Source organism: Tenrec ecaudatus, chromosome 8 (genome assembly GCF_050624435.1).
Source record: "Tenrec ecaudatus isolate mTenEca1 chromosome 8, mTenEca1.hap1, whole genome shotgun sequence".
NCBI lineage: Eukaryota > Metazoa > Chordata > Mammalia > Afrosoricida > Tenrecidae > Tenrec > Tenrec ecaudatus.
In genome coordinates this window covers 109046211-109066462 of record NC_134537.1, presented here as the reverse complement: position 1 = coordinate 109066462, position 20252 = coordinate 109046211, and the positions used below count along the sequence as shown (strand labels likewise).

The following is a 20252-nucleotide window of genomic DNA, read 5'->3' as shown; positions in this document are numbered from 1 at the left end:
TTACTACATCTAAGAATCTGAGATTTTGGGGTTTTTTTTACCCCCCCCCCCTATTTAAGGGAGAGTGAAGTACTAAAATGAGACTAGATTTTTCTTTGTACATTATGAACAGTGTTGAGTTGTTTATTTGTTTTTTTCTTCAGACAATGTTATATGGCAAATTGGTAGAAGCCAGGCAGAAACAGTCCAATAAAATGGATATTCCTCCGGCTGTTCTGGCAACAAATAAGATACTACTGGATATGGCCAAAATTAGGTAAACAATTTCTCTGAATATATATGATGATTTACTTTGTTCTAGCATAATAGATTTGTAAAATGTCATTATATAAGACCAGACCATAACTTCAACTATCATATCTATGACTTACTTCCAAATTCCTCATTCTTGGCCCACCATCTCTGTGGATCAGTTAACTTCGTGTTTCTACATGAATGAAAACCAACTATGTTTTCAGTGATCTAACTCAGAATATAAAAAATTGAACTCATTTTCCATCTCTCTTCAATGCACACACTTTATCCAAGTACTAACTCTTATTTTTGAATGACTTATTTTTGTTAATCTTACTCCCATGTCTCTTGTTACAAACATTCAAACCTCTGATATCACTTCCGTTCTTTAACATAGACCTCTTTTCTTCAAACTGTCGGACCTTTTTATTTTGGTGTTCCTTGTGTATCTGTGACTTCTTCCCTCTGCCTAGACACTCCGTTTTAGTTCTGATCTTTCACTCTTGGGTGACTGCAAAAGCCTCCTAAGTATTCTTCCCCCCCACCCCAGTCTCCTAATTTCATTTAATGTTTGAATAGCAAGGAGTCTGAGTGGTGCAGACAGTTCAATACTCAACTACTAAGCAAAGGGTTAGTGGTTGAAAACCACTAAGAGGTGACATGAAAGGACATTTATAGAGGTCTAGATAAAGACATGTACATATGCAAATATATTTATATATGAGGATGGGGAATAGATCTATGTGCATATATTTATAGGTTTAGTATTAAGGTAGCAGAGGGCATTGGGCCTACACTCAAGTACTCCCTCAATGCAAGAATACTTTCTTCTATTAAGTTGGCATTCTATGATGCTCACCTTCCCGACACAACCGCTGAAGACAAAGCGGGTGCATAAGCAAATGTAGTGAAGAAAACTGATGGTGCCCGGCTACCAAAAGGTGTAGTGTCTGGGGTCTGAAGGGCTTGAAGGTAAACAAGCAACCATCTAGCTCAGAAGCAACAAAGCCCACATAGAAGAAGCACACCAGCCTGTGTGATCATGAGGTGTTGAAGGGATCAGGTATAAAGTATCATCAGAACAACAACAACAAAAAAATCTTACCATAGTGAATGGGGGGCAGAGTGCAGAGTGGAGACCCAAAGCCCATTTGTCAGCCACTGGAGATCCCCTTGCAGAGGAGTCTAGGGGAGGAGACAAGCCAGTCAAGGTGCGATGTACCAGCGATGAAACATACAACTTTCCTCTAGTTCCTGAATGCTTCACCCTCCTGCTTCCCCCCCCCCCGCCCCCCCACTGTCATGATCCCAATTCTACCTTGCAAGTCTGGCTAGACCAGAGGATGTACACTGGTACAGATAGGAACTGTAAACACAGGGAATCTAGGGTAGATGATCCCTTCAGGACCAGTGGTATGGGTGGTGATACTGGGAAGGTAGAGGGAGAGTGGGTTGGAAAGAGGGAACCGATTACAAAGATCTACATGTGACCTCCTCCCTGGGAGACGGACAACAGAAAAGTGGGTGAAGGGAGACTTTAGACAGGGCAAGATATGACAAAATGATAATTTATAAACTACCAAGGGCTCATGAGGGAGGGAATAGTGGGGAGGGAGGGGAAAAGATGAGGACCTGATGTCAGGGGCTTAAGTGGAGAGCAAATGTTTTGAGAATGATGAGGGCAATGAATATACAGATGCGTTTTACACAATTGATGTATGTATGGATTGTGATAAGAGTTGTATGAACCCCTAATAAAACAATTAAAAAAAGAAAGTCATGCCTGGCAATCTGCTTCTTAATGAGCACAGCCACCGGAGCACAGTCTGCTCTAATGCACCAATGGTACCATCAGTTGGAATTCCCTGAATGGAAACTGGTTTTGATTTTGGTTTAAAAGAGCTATAAGTTAATCGGTTTTATGTTGTGACACTACTTAAATGATTTCCCCTGTGCTCACTTCTTTAGTCTGGAATTTATGGACTTAAACTTACGTTTCCATCTCAGTCATGAAATTTTGAGTCATTTATTTTACTTTGATTTATTTACCATTTATTGAAGATGCATACTTATTTACAGAATAATGTGTAGTATTTCTTGAATTACTCCAAAATTGTTTTATGTACTCCATAGAGATCTAGTTTTTTCTTTTTAATACTTTATGAAATCTTGCACGGCCTTATCTAAAGCAGTTCCTCCCTTGAATTCATAAAGGACTTTTGGATGTATTGCCTCTATGGCACTTAGCAAAAACAATGCTTAAATTATAGTTTGTTATTGTTAATGATATACATTTGTTGTTATACTATCTATTAAAGAAATTACTTTTAAAAAATAGTAGTTTGGTAATAATATTCAACTTTATGTTTCCTTTTTAAAAATGGTAGCTATCACTAAATTTTATCCCAGAGATAAATTTAGAATTACCTAATGATTATTATCTACTACTTATAGCCAATAAATAGACTATTAAAAATAAATATACTTGGGCTGACCTTTACCATTTAGAGAAAATATTGAAAGGAAAAAAATCTAGTCATTATATTGGCTGAATTTCAAAAAGAAGACAGTGTTCATTGTCTTAGATATTATACACGTTAGGAAATATTCAGCTAAAAGTCTATAGCAGTTGCAAAGTTTACTATATTAGTAAAACAACTTTGTGGAAGAAAATATTGAACGAGAATAAGAATTCCCTAGACTCTTAGTTGTCCTCGGTTTGTGACGTTGATTGTTGTTAAATGCCACCAAATCGATTCTGATGCGTAGGACAGAACTAAACACCCCTGGTCCTGCCCCATCTTCACAATTGTGTGAGTGCATTGTTGTAGCCAATGTGTCATCCATCTCATGGAGAGCTTTCCTCCTTTTCACTGCCCCTCCGCTTTACCAGCACACTGTCCTTCTCTAGGCTCTAGGAAATGATCTCTCCTGACAACTTGTCCAAAGGGCTTGAGCTGAGGCCTCGCCTCCTTGCTTGGAAAGAGCTTTCTGGTTGTCTTTCTTCCAAGACAGATCTTTTTGTTCTTTTGGTAGTCCATTCTTCGCCAGCACCATAGTTGAATGCATCAGTTTTTCTTCAGTCTTCTTTATTCAGTGCCCAGCTTTCACATGCATATGAGGCAATTGAAAATACCATGGCTTGCCCCTGGGCTCACCTCAGTTCTTAAAGAAGCATCTTTGATTTTCAACACCCTAATGAGGTCTTGTGCAGCAGATTTACCTAATGCAAGACATCTTTTGATCTCTTGACTGCTGCTTTCATGGGCACTGATTGTGGATCCAAGGAAATGAAATTCTTAACAACTTTAAGCTTTTCTCCATTTATCATGATGTTACCTGTTGGGCTAGGATTTCAATCTTTGTGACACTGAGTTGTAATACATAGTGAGGGCTGCAATCCTTGATCTTCATCAGCAAGTGCTTCAAGTCCTCACTTTCAGCAAGCAAGATTGTGGCATCTGCTTATAAAAGGTTGTTAATAAGCCTTCCTCCAATCCTGTGTAATCCAGCTTCTCTGATAATTTGCTTACCATACAGATTGAATAAGGATGGTGAAAAGATACAACTCTGACACACACACCTCCTGATTTTAAACTACGTAGCTCTCCCATATTCTATTCACCCAGCTGTTTCTTGATCCATGTGCAGATTCACCATGACCACAGTGAAATGTTCTGGAGTTCCCATTCTTAAGGGTATCCATAATTTGTTATGACCAATATCCTCGAATACCTTTAAATAGTCAATGAAACACAAGTAAACATCTTTCTGGAGCCTAATAGTTTACCTTGTCATGTCTGTAAAAATATAACAACTGTAATATCAGTAGTAGGGTAGCAGATTAGCCTACTTCTTTCTAACATTGAGCTCTTCTCCAACTACTATCATTTTACAGTGCTGATGGTGACTTTGTCTTTATTGTTAAATTTCTAAAACAGAAAACTTTGAAATGGTGGAAAGTAAAGAAATTATAAAGTAGGATTAACTTGTATTTGACATTGGTTTTGTTTTTTAAAAAAATGAAATTAACTATATAGAAATTTTATAAAAATATACATTTAACAAGAATCAGAATATATCCAATGTTGCTAGAGTGATAATGCTTCAGGATTTTCATGTATATATATTTTAACCACAGACCTACTACAATTGAAAATTTGAAAAAGATAGATGGCATTTCTGAAGGGAAAGCTACTATGTTGACCACTCTGTTGGAAGTCATCACACAATTCTGCCAAGAAAATAGTCTTCAGGTAAGTGATTGTGGTTTGCAGTAGAATATGCATGTTTTCATCATTTCAAAAGCAGCCTCAAAAGCAACATCTTCTCCTTTTATTTGCCTTTCCTATTAGATACCTGGGAAATGGGTGTAGAGTATTTCCATAGTAAATCAGTTAGTAAAGACTTGTTGGCTTCCTAAATTTTAAGCTTCTACTAAACTTATTGTCCAGGCAGCCCATGTCTTCTTGTTTGTATAGTACTTAAATAAGTACTGTACAACGGGCTTCAAAAAGTTGGTGGTGAACAAAACAGAATTTTTAAAATGGATTTTCCCCCCACATACTTTTTGAAGCGATTCCCCCCCCCCCCCCTTTCCCATAGTTCAGAGTGAGAAACTCTAGCTTTCACTTTCCAGGATGATCTGTAGAATGGAATGCTGCAAATTTGTACTTAGTGTCAGCTGGTAAAAGTCTCAGCCACTTTGCTTTGCTCATGTTTGATGTATTCCCCAGCTACTCTTGCCTTCCAGTCGTGTTGTCTTTTGATGTTAGGTTTATGTCACTCTCATCAAGCTTAGCAGTGTTTGTTTCTTCACTTCCTTTTATTCCCACTTTGCCCTACGTGACTGTGTGCCCAAGGGTTGTTTGTCTTGGTTTTTGATTCCACATGCAATCTCTATGCTAGCTGTTCCATCAGAGGAAGTGAGACAGGCGGCAGCTGAGGGAGTGGGCAGCTGGTGGACCAGAGTCAGGGAATCACATTCTTCATGCTGCCACGCTTTGCTAGATGAGCCTGCATGCATTCTTTACTCTTAGCGTCTCCATTTCCTCATCTTCACAATAGTAAACATGCTTTCTCACCCATAAAAGGAAACAAGGGCTGGAGGGAGAAAGATAAAAGGCAATGGATACTTATTAAAAGTAAGAAGAGTTAGCAATATTTTCATTAGTATGAAGATCATGTTCTACTACTAAGTGATCTTGGAAATTTGGGAAGACCCATTTGGATGTCATAGTAGAAAAAATATTTTTCAACTCTAATAGAAAACTCTTTTGCACTTTATATGTAGTATTCTCTTTAGGTATAAAATGCCTTTGGGAGAATTTTCTTTTCATATTCATACATGATACCACATGAAATTTTCTTATGTTTCATTTGGGATATTTGGGGAAATGAAAAGGATAATGTCATAATCATTTGATAAAGAATACCATACCTGCCAGCAGGAAGTGAGTAAGAATCCTTTCTTAAGGCATTTGCTAGTAGTATTGTCTTTTATGAAGCGGTGGAATGTTTTAATAGTGAAAATTGCCCTTTCTAACTCCAACCCCTTCAGAAAAGGACATTTAAAAAGAGCAAACACTAAATGATGCCAGGTGAAGGGATAAGGCCTTTTGACCTGTCTGCATGGAGAAAATGACTGCTGATTTGTATTGTTCAGAACTATGCCTGGGCTATTTGGGAAATTGAAGCCATTTATTAAAGAAAGAAATGAATGCACTTTAATGTGTTATTTATTACTCATAACTTTGTTTTTGGATTTGCTTAAAATTTTGAATTGAAGCAAAAATATTGTCATAATATAAGTCAGAAGTTACAAATATAAGCATATGAGTGTTAAATCCATTTAAGATGGCCATTTAGGGAAAACATATTAAAATAATTTAATATAAGTACATTTTATGAAAATGATAATATTTTTAGTGTCCCCTGCCACCAAAGATGAATAGTAGTTGGCAGCTACTTAACAAAGTATATAAAAAGAGATCAGTCTTTTTAACCAAACATGAAAGATAGATTAGAACCATAATGCATAAATATATAATGCTGGCATTATAAAACCTGTAACAAGCAAATTTATAAGATTAAGGAAGTGCCCATTGCCTTGAGTAATAATACTGGTATCATCTTGATAAGGTTATTTATCATTGCTGTCTGTTAGATGAGACTGTAATAGGTACATGAGGAAGAATATTTATGAGCTTTTCTTTGAAAAAGACAGTTAGTAGTTTTTTTCTCATAGTTGTCATTTTGGGATTTTAATTAAAAACTATTATTGATGAGGAATATATATATTTCTGCTTGGCATATTCCATGTCATATGTTACCTAATTTTAGAACTTGAATTATTTGCATTATTTGAATTATTACTTGAATTATAAAGCAATAAAATATATTTACCAGGCATGTTTTTCTGAGACATCATAAAGCATATAGAAGAAGAGCCTGTTATACACTCCTGTCGATGAAAAAGACTGTGTTAGTCTGGGTAGACTAGAGAAACAAATCCAGAGACACTCGTGTGTATCAAAGGACAATTGGCTATTAAGAAAACTTCCCAGCCCTCTCCAGATCAAGTCCATAAGTCCGATATTAGCCCATAAATTCCTCTTTGACTTACGCAGCACATGCAATTATGCCAAATTCAGGAAGATCACAGGTCAGTGGGTAGGAAGTCCTGTGGATCCAAATGGTGGTGGATGCATCTCCAGGCTCTGGTTGTCATCAGCCTGGCTACATGTGTCTCTTCAAAGTGAATGTGTAGCAGAGTCTGTCCTGCCTCCAGGGAGGAAGAGAGGCTTTGACCTGATTGACAGGCTAGACTCCACCCCTTCATTTTAGTTATCAAGTTGAAATGAAATTGTGTAATGACCGTAGACAATTGTAATCAAGTAACCCTAAAGATAGAGATCTGGTGTTCTTAACATACAAGCGGTCTTCAAAGAGGTTCCTGAAACATTCCATTAATTTTTTTAAAAACGGATGTTTTTCACATACTTATTGAAGCCCCCTCATAGAATTGTCTCAGAACTAAACCAGGTGTTACATGTGTCATTTCTTTTTAAACTTAAAACTTCAGAATAGCTGCATATTACAATTTTCAGAGGGTAGGCATCTAGACAGAATAGGTGTTTCTGGGGAAACCGACCTAGCTAGTTGCTCAGACTGGTGCCATTTGCCACGGGCCAGGATGGACCTTTAGTCATCATCCTTATAAGATGATGTTGTCTCCTAAAGAATACTTCTCTTTTGGGGTCAACTTGTATAATCTATTTTTGTGAACCTGATTTTATGAATGCACATATGTGTATATAAATATAAAGAATTATGGTGAAGAATTGAACAGGAAAGTTACACTTGAGCCACCAAGCCTTGAGGATGATATTCCCACTCAGAGCAGCCAATCCACAAAGAAGACCATATGGCTGGCCCCACTATGAGATATCACATCCCTCACTGACCCATAGCCCTACAGGGGACAACACTAGAGACAGTGTGGGAATTGTGCCCGATATGATCCTACCACACCGAGGCGAAACACTAAGGGCGTGCAATAGAACACCAAGAGGAACAGAGCAATGAAGTCCCCAGGGAATACCAAAAATAGATTTTGGGGCCAGGGCTTACCACCCTATCAGATGATTCTGGAAAATACTCCTAAAGGCCAACAAACAGTCCTTGAACTAATTACAGGCTTTTCTTTGTTATTGTTGCTGTTTCATTTGCTTTTTGTTGTTGTTTTATTTTCTTTTGTTGCTATGTTTTGCTCTGTCTTGTTTTTGTGCATGTTATATTACCTCCGAAGGTCTGTCTAAATAAGATAGGCTGGATAAACAGTCTGAAGGAGAAAACAATGGGACCAATGGTTCTGGGAGGACATGGGAGAGGGGGAGGTAGGGGGAAAGGAAGTGGTGTTAACAAACCCAGGGACAAGGGAACAACAAGCGATCCAAATCAGTGGTGAGGAGGGTGTAACGGAGAGGTATTATTGAAACTCAATTGAAGGCTGAACATGATAGTAGGACAAGAGGAAAGTCAAAGGAAATAGAGGAAAGAGTGAGGAGGCAAAGGGGCACTTAAAGAAGTCTAAATAAAGGCATGTACATATGTAAATATATTTATATATGAGAATGGGGAAGTAGATCTATGTGCATCTATTTATAGGTTTAGTATTAAGGTAGCAGAAGGACATTGGGTCTCCACTCAAGTACTCCCTCAATGCAAAAACACTTTGTTCTATTAAATTGGCATTCCATGATGCTCACTTGGACAGGATTGCTGAAGACAAAGCGGGTGCATAAGCAAATGTGGTGAACAAAGTTGATGGAACCCGGCTATCAAATGATATAGCGTTTAGGGCAGGCATCCTAAAACCATGACCTGTGGGCCACATGTAGCTTACCAAGGACATTTATCCAGCCCACCAGGTGTTTTCGTCCTGTTTGTTTTCTTACTTTAAAATAAGGTATGTGCAGTGTGTATAGGAATTTGTTCATAGTTTTTTTTTAAAACTATAATCCAACCCTCCAACGGGTCTGAGGGACAGTGAACTGGCCCCTGTTTAAAAAGTTTGAGTACCCCTGGTCTAGGGTCTTAAAGACTTGCAGGTAAACAAGAAGCCATCTAGCTCAGAAGCAACAAAGCCCACATGGAAGAAGCACACCAGCCCGTGTGACCACGATGTGCTGAAGAAATCAGTTATCAGGCCTCAAAGAACAAAAGATTCTATCATTGTGTGCTCACCTTCCCAATACGATCGCCAAAAACAAATGGGTGCATAAGCAAATGTGGTACCCAACTATCAAAAGATATAGAGTCTGGGGTCTTAAAGGCTTGAAGGTAAACAAATGGTCATCTAGCTAAGAAGCAACAAGGCCCACATGGAAGAAGCACACCATCCTGTGTAATCATGAGGTGTTGAAGGGATCAGGCATCAGACATTGAACAAAAAATCAAATCATTGTGAATGAGGGGGCGTACAGATTGGGGACCCAAGACCCATCTGTTGGCAACTGGATATCCCTTTACAGAAGGGTCGCTAGGGAGGAGACGAGCCAGTCAGGATGCAGTGTGGCAACGATGAAACATACAACTTTCCTCTAGTTCTTTTAATGCTTCCTCCCCCACACTATCATGATCCCAATTCTACCTTAAAAATTCAGCTATACCAAAGGAGATACACTGGTACAGATAGGAACTGGAAATGCAGGGATTCCAGGACAGATGATCCCTTCAGGACCAGTGCTGAGAATGGCAATACTGGGAGGGTGGAGGGAGGGTGGGGTGGAAGGATCTGCATATGGCCTCCTCCTTGGGGGATGGACAACATAAAAGTGGGTGAAGGGAGTGGGTAAGATATGACAAAATAATAATGATTTATAAATTATCAAGGGTTCATGAGGAAAGGGGGAGCGAGGATGGAGGGGAAAAATCAGCTGATACCAAGGGGTCAAGCAGAAAGCAAATGTTTTGAGAATAATGATGGCAACAAATGTACAGATGTGCTTGACACAATGGTTGGATGTATGGCTTGAGATAAGAGTTGCATGAACTCCCAATAAAATGATTTTAAAAAAGAAAAGTTGCACTTAGCCCAGTCGGTGCATTCTCTTCTATAGAAAAGTTGTTGAGAAAGTTGTTTAGCAAGTCTGGGAAACTCTGATCATCTTCAGTAGTATCTCTGCAAGAAAGATAAATGGAGAGATTTCTCATCCATTATATAGTTCTCCTTGCCAAGGAGACTGTAATGTTTAAATCTAGTCAGTCAAGATTTTTCAATCTGAATAGTGCTTGGATATGCATCATGCATTTGTCCTTCTGACTTTTCCATCAAATATTTCCCTAACTGACTATTTTCTGTTCAAATAGTCTTTTATCTAGACCAGGATATCATGAAATCATTTAGGCTTTTGCATAGTAAAATCACATTCTAACCCACTTTCCGGAGATTATTACTCTCAGATTGCTTTGCTGATTGTTGGGGATGTTTACAAGCTATTTAGTCACACATTTCTAGATCTCATGATTTTTTCAGTAAGCTCTTTCCCCAGATCTGTACTGAATTCACGTTTTTAAGATTTCACTTTAGGGATATCTTATTATTGCCTCACTTTATATAGACTACACTGTAATCCTGGGAAATTTGGGTCAGAGGTTGCTTGTAGGCATTTCTAGAAAACTACAGCCATAATTTGAAAATGGTAAGATGTCACATGGAAAGACTATTTCAATTTATCTAGAAAAATGTTTTCTCTTGGAAATTTGGGAGGGCTTAGAGGTTATGCATTGGTCTGGTAACTGCAAGGTCAACAGTTTGAAACTCCCAGCTACTCTCAAGGCAATTTGGAGATGAGATTCTTTACTCATGTGTATTTGAAAAGGATTACTTGGTCTCTATACATTTTGTTGTGCTTATTTTAAAATATATTTTCATTAGTCTTAATCTTTTAGTCTTTTGAATTTCACTTAAGAAAAGAACCGTATTTCAAATTTTACCTAATGCTTCAAGTTTGGAGTTTCAGTTTGCATATGTCTTTTTCAACTATATATATTCAGTTATACTATCTCTCCTTATGCATTAGCAGAATTTATTGTTATATTGCCTAAATTTGGATAGCAATTCTTTCAGGGAATTACTTTACAGAGGCAGATACCGTGCTTGATTCACATTATAATAGTTCATTTTTAAATTTTCTCTGAATACTTAAAGCAGCCATTCTCAACCTGTGGGTCGCGACCCCTTTGGGGGTACCCTTTCACTGGGGTTGCCTGATTCATAACAGTAGCAAAATTACAGTGATGCAGTAGCAACGAAAATAATTTTATGGTTGGGGGTCACCACAACATGAGGAACTGTATGAAAGGGTCACGGCCTGAGGAAGGTTCAGAACCAGTGGCTTCAAGGGAAGGCTGTGACTTCCTCACTCTAAAAGCATGTTTGGTGTCACAAATATTAACCATTTACGTCTTCCATCCTGGAACTGCCCTTGACTCCAGGTGAGGGGAGCTTCAAAAAGTCTATGGAAAAACTCCATGATATTTTCATTCCATTTTCCAAAAACTTTAAAAGTACCACTATATAGTTTTAAAAAATTCTTTTTTAATCTCTTCACTATAAAGAAAATATTTAGAGATTTTTTATGTTGAATTTTTTCTAATGGCTCATGATATGTACTCTATACTATTGTAGTGTATAGTATTTGGATACATTTATTATAATGTATTTGGAATCTCATTTGTTTTAAAGAGATTTTGATGTTATTGATGTTATGTCCATATTGATGTTATATACAAAGGAGCCTCAAAAAGCTCATGAAAAAAAAAGGAACATGGAATTTTCCCATTTTTTGACAACTCCTCATAGATTATTATATTGTCAATATTGGTCATTTGTGCTATACTTAAATTTTTATAGATAGACATTTTTCCAAGCTCAAAACCTCAAGAAGGACGGAAGAATGAGGTGAGGACAAATGCAGGGTTCACGCTTTCCCCGTCTGCAGCTATCACTTACTCATTATTTGAAGAAAAGAAGATGTCTCTGGTAAGTTGTACTTTAAAGTTCGATGAAATTTTTTAGTTTGTCTAAACTTGTGTTTTATCGACTTATCAATTTCAAAAGTATGACTGGAGATTAATTTCTTCTAACCTTAAAATGTCATTTTATCTTTAATTTTACATCACAGTATCATTTTCTCTTTCTGTTAAATCTAGCTTTGTCAGTTTAATAAGCAGCTTCAAATATAGTTTAATCATGATTCTCTTACAGAAGCCGTTACCGTAGTACTGACAAGCACATTTATAGGTCAGAGATACTGTGGTGGCCATGTTTTCAGACTTGAAGAGTAAATAGTAGTTAACAGACAATTAGTATGTGTACTAATAAACAGTCTTCACAATACATTGTTAAGTAAGGAAAAAAACCAAGAAAGATGCAGAAGAGTTTGTAAATCAAACATATAAATGTGTATGTGTACATATTTTTGTATTCTTGATTATGTAGAAAGCATAGCTTCCCACTGGAAAATCATCTAAGAAACTAGAAATAAGTTAAAAGAAAACTTTCTCTCTCTTCTATATACTGTTCAGTTTATTTTTAACTACTGGTGGTTTAAATCCATCCGTTGCTCTTGAGGAAGATTATGAGTGTGCTTCCATACAGATTGTAAGTCTCTGCTCCATAGGGTGGTTATGTGTGGGGATCTGCACCACACGGTGGATTTGGTGGGGTTAATGCCCCTTGGAGAAAAAAAATAATAGTTACTAAAAATGGCCACAGTTAATCCTTCCTGTTGTGTAGCATAAATCCTTGAGTCTTGATCCCCTCCCCCTTGTATACAAAAGGGAGAATATATCTTATTGAAATATTGGCAGGATGGAGCTTCTGGCTAAGTTTAATTTACTTGAATTCCGTCCCTTCTGACATTGCATTGATTTCAAACAGGCTAGATCGAAACCTGCTTTTCTTATTCTCGGTCGCCATCCTCGAAGCTACATAAATACTTTTTCTTCTGGTTAAGGTCCAATGTGGGTGGATAGTTTTTAGCTTGTCGTTATATCCTAATAAGTATTTTAATTTTGATGGTCAAGTTCTCTGATTAAAAATACAAAAGACATATATTAAGAAAACCAATCCTTCATTCCTATGGATTAATTTTCAAATAAAATGCCTGTAAATAGGAATTTTTAATTCAAACTTTTAGGAAATTGTGACTTCATATTATGTGTTAAGTGTGCTGCCTGTCTATGCACAATTTGGCCATGTGTAGATGTACAATTGAGCTTTCAGTTACTGAGAAATTTGATTGTAGGAGTTTTATTTGATAAAGTGCATTCAAGCAGTCGTGACGTGATAGCTTCATGTATAATATGCATTTTTATAGTGAAGGGAATAAAGAGTGATATATCTTCATGTATGTCTTTTGCTGTTATTTAGTTCTATTTCGTGTGTAATGTGAGGGTGTAATTAGCTGCATCTCCCAGGAATTTGAGAGGGTCTTGCTAGTTAACCACAAATTAAACATGCCTAAGGACTAATTAATCAGGTGCAATAATACAATTAGCTTTAGGTAATTTGATGCCCTGTATCAAATAACCCTGATATTATGCACACATGGTGCACCCTAGCAGAGAGGGGGGAGATATTTAATGAAAGTGTTGCTTTAAATCCCTTTTCTGGGAATGTGTCTGCATTCATGAGAATACAGTCCAAATTCAGACTTTCAAAATATATTGAAAGAGAGTATCCTGAAATCACTTAGTGCCGAGTGATTAGACTTTCTGAATGCTTAAAAAATACATTTTATTTTTACATGTCTTAAATGTATTTGGAATCACGTTTGTTTTAAAGAGATTTGTAAATATTTAACACTGTCCTTCGGAATCAACATAGCAGTAAATGATTTTGGTTTGATCCTTAAAACTTAATATAATTCATTTTAAGTTCAATAGTAGAAAAAGGATGGCAACTCTTGTACTTATTTTATGGAGCAATCCAATTTTAAACAGTAAAAAATTCTCAAAAATTCATTATAAATGCACTGTTATTACTAAGCATTAGGATGTGTGCTTTTAGGAATTTATATAAACAAACACCATATATTATTTGAAGTATTTAAAATTTTAGATTCTTTACTGTATTCTCAAAATGTATGATATGGAATGACTCCTCCTTTCCTGTATTAGGTTTTTAAGTTGATATAATTAGAGATCAAGATTGAATTCTTAGTTAAAGCTGGATGATCTTGTTGGGCATTCTCTACTGTGGGTTTTGCTTTGCTTTTTAATGTGAAATTTTTTAGTGAAGATTTATTTCGGTGAGAGATTTAGTAGCTGAAGGTTTGGGACATTAGATCTCTGTGCTGTCCAGTGTCAAAGGCTGTTGAGAGCTCACTGGTTCTTGTGCTCTTGTTTCTCTAGAAGAGCATCGCTGAGACCAGGACTCTGCCTATCACCGCAGTTGGCATGCACTTATCCCAAGCGGTGAAAGCTGGCTACCCACTCGATGTGGTGCGGGCAGGCCTGACTCCAGAGGTTCAGAAGATTATTGCCGATGTTATCCGAAACCCTCCCGTCAACTCAGGTGATAAGCAAGGCCCTCATCTGCAGTCTTAATGACTTGAGTTGTCAATCCCCAGATGAAGTAAACAAGCAATCCATGAATACTTTGGCTTCAACATCATTAACCCTGTGTGCTCCGACAAAAACCTTACTCAGTAGTGCTGTGGATTGTTTCAGAAAATTGGTCTTTCTTGTTCTCTAGTATTGAGACATTGTCATTATCCTTTACAGCCTCACAGGACAATCCCCCACCCCACCCCCAAGTAGTGCCCTTCCATCCCTCTTCAAGCTTTTACCTCAGCTCTTGAAAGGGACACATTTTCTCCATATTCATTCCCAGTAGCATACTGACTCCACGTTCTGTCCCTACATTTTATGGTTTCTTCTCTGTTTCAGTGGGGTAGCCTTTCTGATCAGCCCAGTCACCATGAGGTCCTCGGAATGGACCAGAGTGCTGTCATGCCCTTGCCCAGGACTGTGCTGTCGGACTTAGTGGTGCTCGTGGAAATACAGTCCCTTTGCTTGCCCTGTAAAGTTCTTTGTCTGTTTTTAATTTATGATCACTGGTTTATAGAAGGAAAGATGAGGTACATTCAAATGTTTCTCCCTTGTAATTGTGTGGGGACAAAAAACCCACCATTGTTATTCTTAACCGAATGGGAAGTATAATAAGGCAGGTTTTATATGAATATATTCTTTGCAGAAAATAAAATTAATTTTAGCAAAAAAATATTTCTTCCTTTCAGATGTATAAATGTGAACTGATTGTCTTTATAACCCAGTAAATCTGAGATTTCAGGATAGGGCACTGATCATACCTAATTCTTATCTTCAAAGCTGCAGTGCAAATCATTTCTTTTTATTGTCTCAAATTCTTTCCCACTTGGGAACAACTTTAATGTTTTCACTAAGAATTTGGAGATAGGGAAAACAAGACCATCTCCTGGAAGCACAATCAATACTGTGTTTAATTGATCGGAGAAAGATATACAAGGTACCTTACATGTCAGTAGTATGCTCAGGCATGAGCAAGACTTACCTGAAAGCCTGAAGAAAGAGCATGACTGTCACTTCCATTGATCCGCAGGGGAAGCAGAGGGAAGGGAAGGGAGGGATACAGATGCCAGTGTGGGCAGTGACCCTCTGTGTTCCAGGAGTGGGGAGTGGGGCTCAAGGAGACTGGGAGACTTCAACTGTAGCAGGGTCCTTTTGGTAAGTTACGCCAAACTCATTAACAACTAATTCTGCTTCTTTATCACCCCCTGACTTTCTGCTTGGCATTGAATTTTCCAAATCTGTCTATAGAGAAAATGCCTTTGTTTTCAATCTCAGACAGTATCCCTGTGATAGTTGTGATCTTATCAGTGCAACTCAATCAGTGTTTGGGGGACTTGGTTAAATTCGGTTTTTACATTGGTAAAGCTGTGGCAAAATAAGCAAGGTAACTTACATGTGAGTCATGTAAGAAAGCTTGTCAACTCTTCTAGTGGTCTCTCAATCTTACTGCAGCAGCATATGTGAGTCATGTAAGAAAGCTTGTCAACTCTTCTAGTGGTCTCTCAATCTTCCTGCAGCAGCATATGTGAGTCATGTAAGAAAGCTTGTCAACTCTTCTAGTGGTCTCTCAATCTTCCTGCAGCAGCATTTCACTAGGAGTTGGAATTGAAGAACGAAAACAGTACTTACTTTGTAGAATCAATTTTGGCTTTGTAAACCTCCATTTCCCCACGGCAAAGTAAAGTAGGATTTTTGGGAAAACCCAAGACTCAGTTGCCTTCCTTATTTTCATACTCTGGAATTACTATTATTTTTGAAATAAGTTTATTTTCGCTCAGGATTTTAAAAGATATGTATCTTTCAACAAGATGTTGAGTGGCAGGCAGTATTCTCTGAAGGGGTTTGTGTATTTTTCTTATTTCTCTTGGGAGTCATGTTTGCTGTCATTGGCCTCTCTTTTACATCATGAAAACCGACCAATGATGTACCTTAGTAAGAAGCAAGGCTGTCAATAGACACAGCTATATAAAGCCAATAAATAGGTATATGTAAAGGAAAGCCCAAGAGCTATATTTTATAGAAATATATAACAGAATTCAGGGAGATTATAAATAAATATATATATTTCATCTACTAAAGATTTCTTGAGCAAATACTCTTGAATGACATAAATGGGTGTTTTAATCTCAACTCTATATTGTTGGCAAGGGGAGATGATAACAGAATATTTAAGGTTATAATATTCAGCCATGTATTAGCATCATTTTTGTCTTAATTATGTGTGGTAAAAAATCGACTTGTTATTAATTTGCTTTCTAAATCATATAGTTATGAAGTCAGATTTGGAAGACAAGTGAGAAACGATTACATAGACGAGAAGCTGCGGCCTAAACTCCATGGCTGTCCAGTCCATTCTGACCCAGCGCAACCCTGTAGGATGGAGTGGGGCTGTGCCGAGGGTGTCTGCGGCTGTTGGTCTTTAAGGACACTGACTGTGAAGCAGCTGCTGTGCTGTAACCACCAGCCGCAGAGCCCATGGTGCCAAACAACAACAACAACAACAACAAACCCACTGCCCTGAAGTTTATTCTGATGCCCAGTGTTTCCTGGGCCATCCAGTTTGACAAAAGCAGGCAGCAGCTTCTTTTTGCCTCTTAGAGCTGCGGGTGGATTTGAGCCCGTGACTCTGTGATTGGTAGCCCCTGCGTATCCCACAGTGCCAGCAGAGTGCCTTTCCTTGAGGCGGAGAGCTGAAATTGTCCTTCAGATACTATGTACTAGCTTAAGGGTGAACACACCCTGGTGACTGACACAGTGGTTATGCTCGAGGCTCAACTGCTAACTGAAAACTCTGTGGGCCAGCCCCGCAGGCTGCTTCGAGGAAAGGGCAAGGCTGTGCTCCTACAGACAGTCTTGGAAGTTCCATGGAGCAGTTCTACTTCGTCTTGGAGGGTCTCTGTGAGTTGGAATAAACTGGAAGACAGTGGCTTTTTTTAATCCCCTGTTAGGGAAAGTTGTACTGCCAGCTAACTTAAAGGGAATAAGCAATTTCTGCTCCTGGTGTAGGAATTAGATTTATATACCTCTAACTTGTTGAAGAAAAAAATTTACTTGAGTATATTCCACTTAATATCTTTGTACTTAAGTACCCTTTATGCTTGGCCTTAATTGTTTCAATCTTATGTTTGATCGTTTTAGAAATTAAAATATTAAATCCAGGTAAAATATATGCCAGGTCAAATATATAAAACACAAAAAATTCTCCTTTTAGTAGGTGTTCAACCTGACACAATCATGCTGTGAAAACCATTGTTGTTAGGTGCCATCAAGTCAGTTCTGACCCATAGCAGAACACAGAACATAGCTGAACAGAACAAACCACTGCCCGGTCCTGTGCCAGTCTCACAAGTGTTCCTGTGTTTGAGCCCATGTGGCTTGGCTTAAGGCCCAGTGCCAGTCCATCTCAGTGAGAGCCTTCCTCTCCCTTGCTGCCTCTTGCAAACATTACAGACTTTCAGTTAGGAGCAAAGTGACTGACTGGCTGCGAACTGAAAGGTTAGCAAGTTGACCCCACAGCCACTCCCTGTGAGAAAGACAGGCAGTCTGCTTCTGGGAGGGTTTGCTCTTAGCAACCTATTGGGGCAGCCCTCGTCTGTCTCCTACATTGGAACGGACTCCACGGTGGGCTTTTAGGTGCAGTGAACTTTAGCTGAAAGCACATGCCTTTACTTTTATACACACAGTGAGTGAGTATAGCATTGACCGAATCTCAATCCAGAGGTAATAAATTGAAACTCCACACAAGAGACTACTTTTAAACATGTATTTCATCTTTTTGTCAGTACACTATATGTAGGTAGTTCACATACATGAATAAATATATTATTCTCTATATTATTCCAAAAACTTACATTATTTAGAATATTTAAAATCTATATTATTCTAAATACTTTAGAAGCCAACTTGCATAGCTTTTAGTTACGTATTGGATGGCTAACCACAAGGTTGTTGGTTCAGATCCACTAGCTGCTCAGCAGTAGAAGGATGAGGCTATCTGATCCAATAAAGATTTGCATCGATTCCCTGTAGGTTGGGATCAACTTGATGGCAGTGGGCATTTTCTCCCCCACCCCCCCAAGCCAAAATAAACGAAGTTAGAAGATTGTAACAACCACATATTTTAAATTTATCTCTTTTTATAATATATATTATTAATTCATAAGACATTATCTGTTGGTGTGAGATTTTGCTTTTGGATTGTTTTCCCTTAATAATCAGTATTACATGAGGGGGGTTTCAAAAAGTACATGGAGAAAATAGAATTAAAGTTAATGAAATTTTTTCTATAAGTATTTTGAAGTCTCCTTATATTTGCTCTCTTACTGGAGAAAATGTTGAATTATGATGAGAGAAGTAAAACATATATATATGTAATTCTTTTTAAATTTGTAATTTAAATTGAAATTATGCAAATTCTGAATAGAAAACTTCTCTATATTTTATTATGATGCAATCTTAATGCCTAAAAATAAAAGTGTAAACATTTTTTAATGATTATTTATATGTAATCTTATTTGCTAAGTAGGTTTTTCCTTGTGACTCTTAATATTTAAAATAATTCAATATATTTTTAATCCTTTGGTATTCTAGTTTACTACCCCCCCCGTGTTTATATAATTTTAAGTTTCTTTTATGGAATTGAGAGTCTATGCCTAATAGTAAATTAATCTAGATATTTATTGAGGTACCTAGATAGTATTTTTCATCATTTCATTCTCTCAGTCTTTATGTGCATGCAACTGGAAAATTAAGAGTGGCTTCCAAGGGACCTTCCACAAAAATAGAGGTAACATGATCTCCTTTAAAGCATGCAGAAGTGTAGCCAGTGTTTATCTTTTAATTCTCTAGTTCATATTTCCAGCACTTATTTGCATGAAAAGTTAGGACATAATAAATTTTAAAGCTAGATGACACTCACATATCTATAACTTTTTAAGATAAAAATATAAAGAATACCTATAGAAGTATCTAAGTAAGTATATGATATTCTAATGGTAGAAATTGTATTATAATTACATTATAATAGCTTTAATGTTCATTAGATTGACAATGGGTCAGTACCGTAGGCAGAGTTTAGACATCACTCTTTCATCGGAAGAAGGCATCCTGATTTTAGAAGTAGCTTGATTCAAAAGGGAATAAAATGCCTCAGACATTTTTTCTTCTTAAATGTGATTTGTTTAGCCCATGCTACTAATGTAATTCTAAGTTTTAAGGATTTTCCCCAGTGAATTGGTTTGTAAATTCAACATTCACAATGTGGTGAAATTTCAAAAGTGTAGTTTACTTATCCGATTTTAAATAGGCACAAAGAAAAGAAATCTCGTGTAACACAGTTGTAGTAGCTGCCTCCGGTACGGGAACACGTGTGTGCTTTTTCTAGTGTCATACTGTACAGTGTAAGTATGTGAGTCTCATGTGTGTATAATTTTAACTTAGTACCATTAAAAGAGAAAAACATGCCATCAGTTTTAGTAATATTTTATATAGCCTAATATATCCAAAATTAGATTATTTAAACATGTAATCAATATTAAAAAGGTATTAGTAAGATATGTTACATTTATTTTACGCTAAGCCTTCAACATTGGTATACATTTTGCATTTATAGCTTAGCTCAATTTAAATACTAAATTTTAATTTTAAATACTTGTTCTATATTTAGAACTCATAAAATTTTCAATTTGGATAAGTATATCATGTGTTCAAATTCAGTTATACATTCTAAAATTTTCTGACCACTAAATGGGACATCAGTTTTTAAAGTTTGATATTAAATTAGTTAAAATCAAATCAAATTAAAAGTTTGATATTTCAGTCATATTCATTGAATTTCAACTTCTCAATCAGTACACGTGACTAATGGATCCTGTATTGGTTATCATAGTTCTGGAGAT

At 37.2% G+C, this 20252-nt stretch overlaps 1 protein-coding gene across 3 annotated transcripts in view; it reads left to right on the top strand.

Moving 5' to 3' along the window:
* WRN (WRN RecQ like helicase) overlaps positions 1 to 20252 on the top strand; it is a 156117-nt gene that overhangs the window by 123794 nt on the left and 12071 nt on the right. For all 3 annotated transcript variants that reach the window (XM_075556718.1, XM_075556716.1, XM_075556717.1), the window contains exons 29-32: positions 144 to 256; positions 4376 to 4490; positions 11654 to 11782; positions 14158 to 14320. In XM_075556718.1, the coding sequence (XP_075412833.1) occupies positions 144 to 256; positions 4376 to 4490; positions 11654 to 11782; positions 14158 to 14320 (520 nt within the window). The remainder of the gene's footprint in view (positions 1 to 143; positions 257 to 4375; positions 4491 to 11653; positions 11783 to 14157; positions 14321 to 20252) is intronic.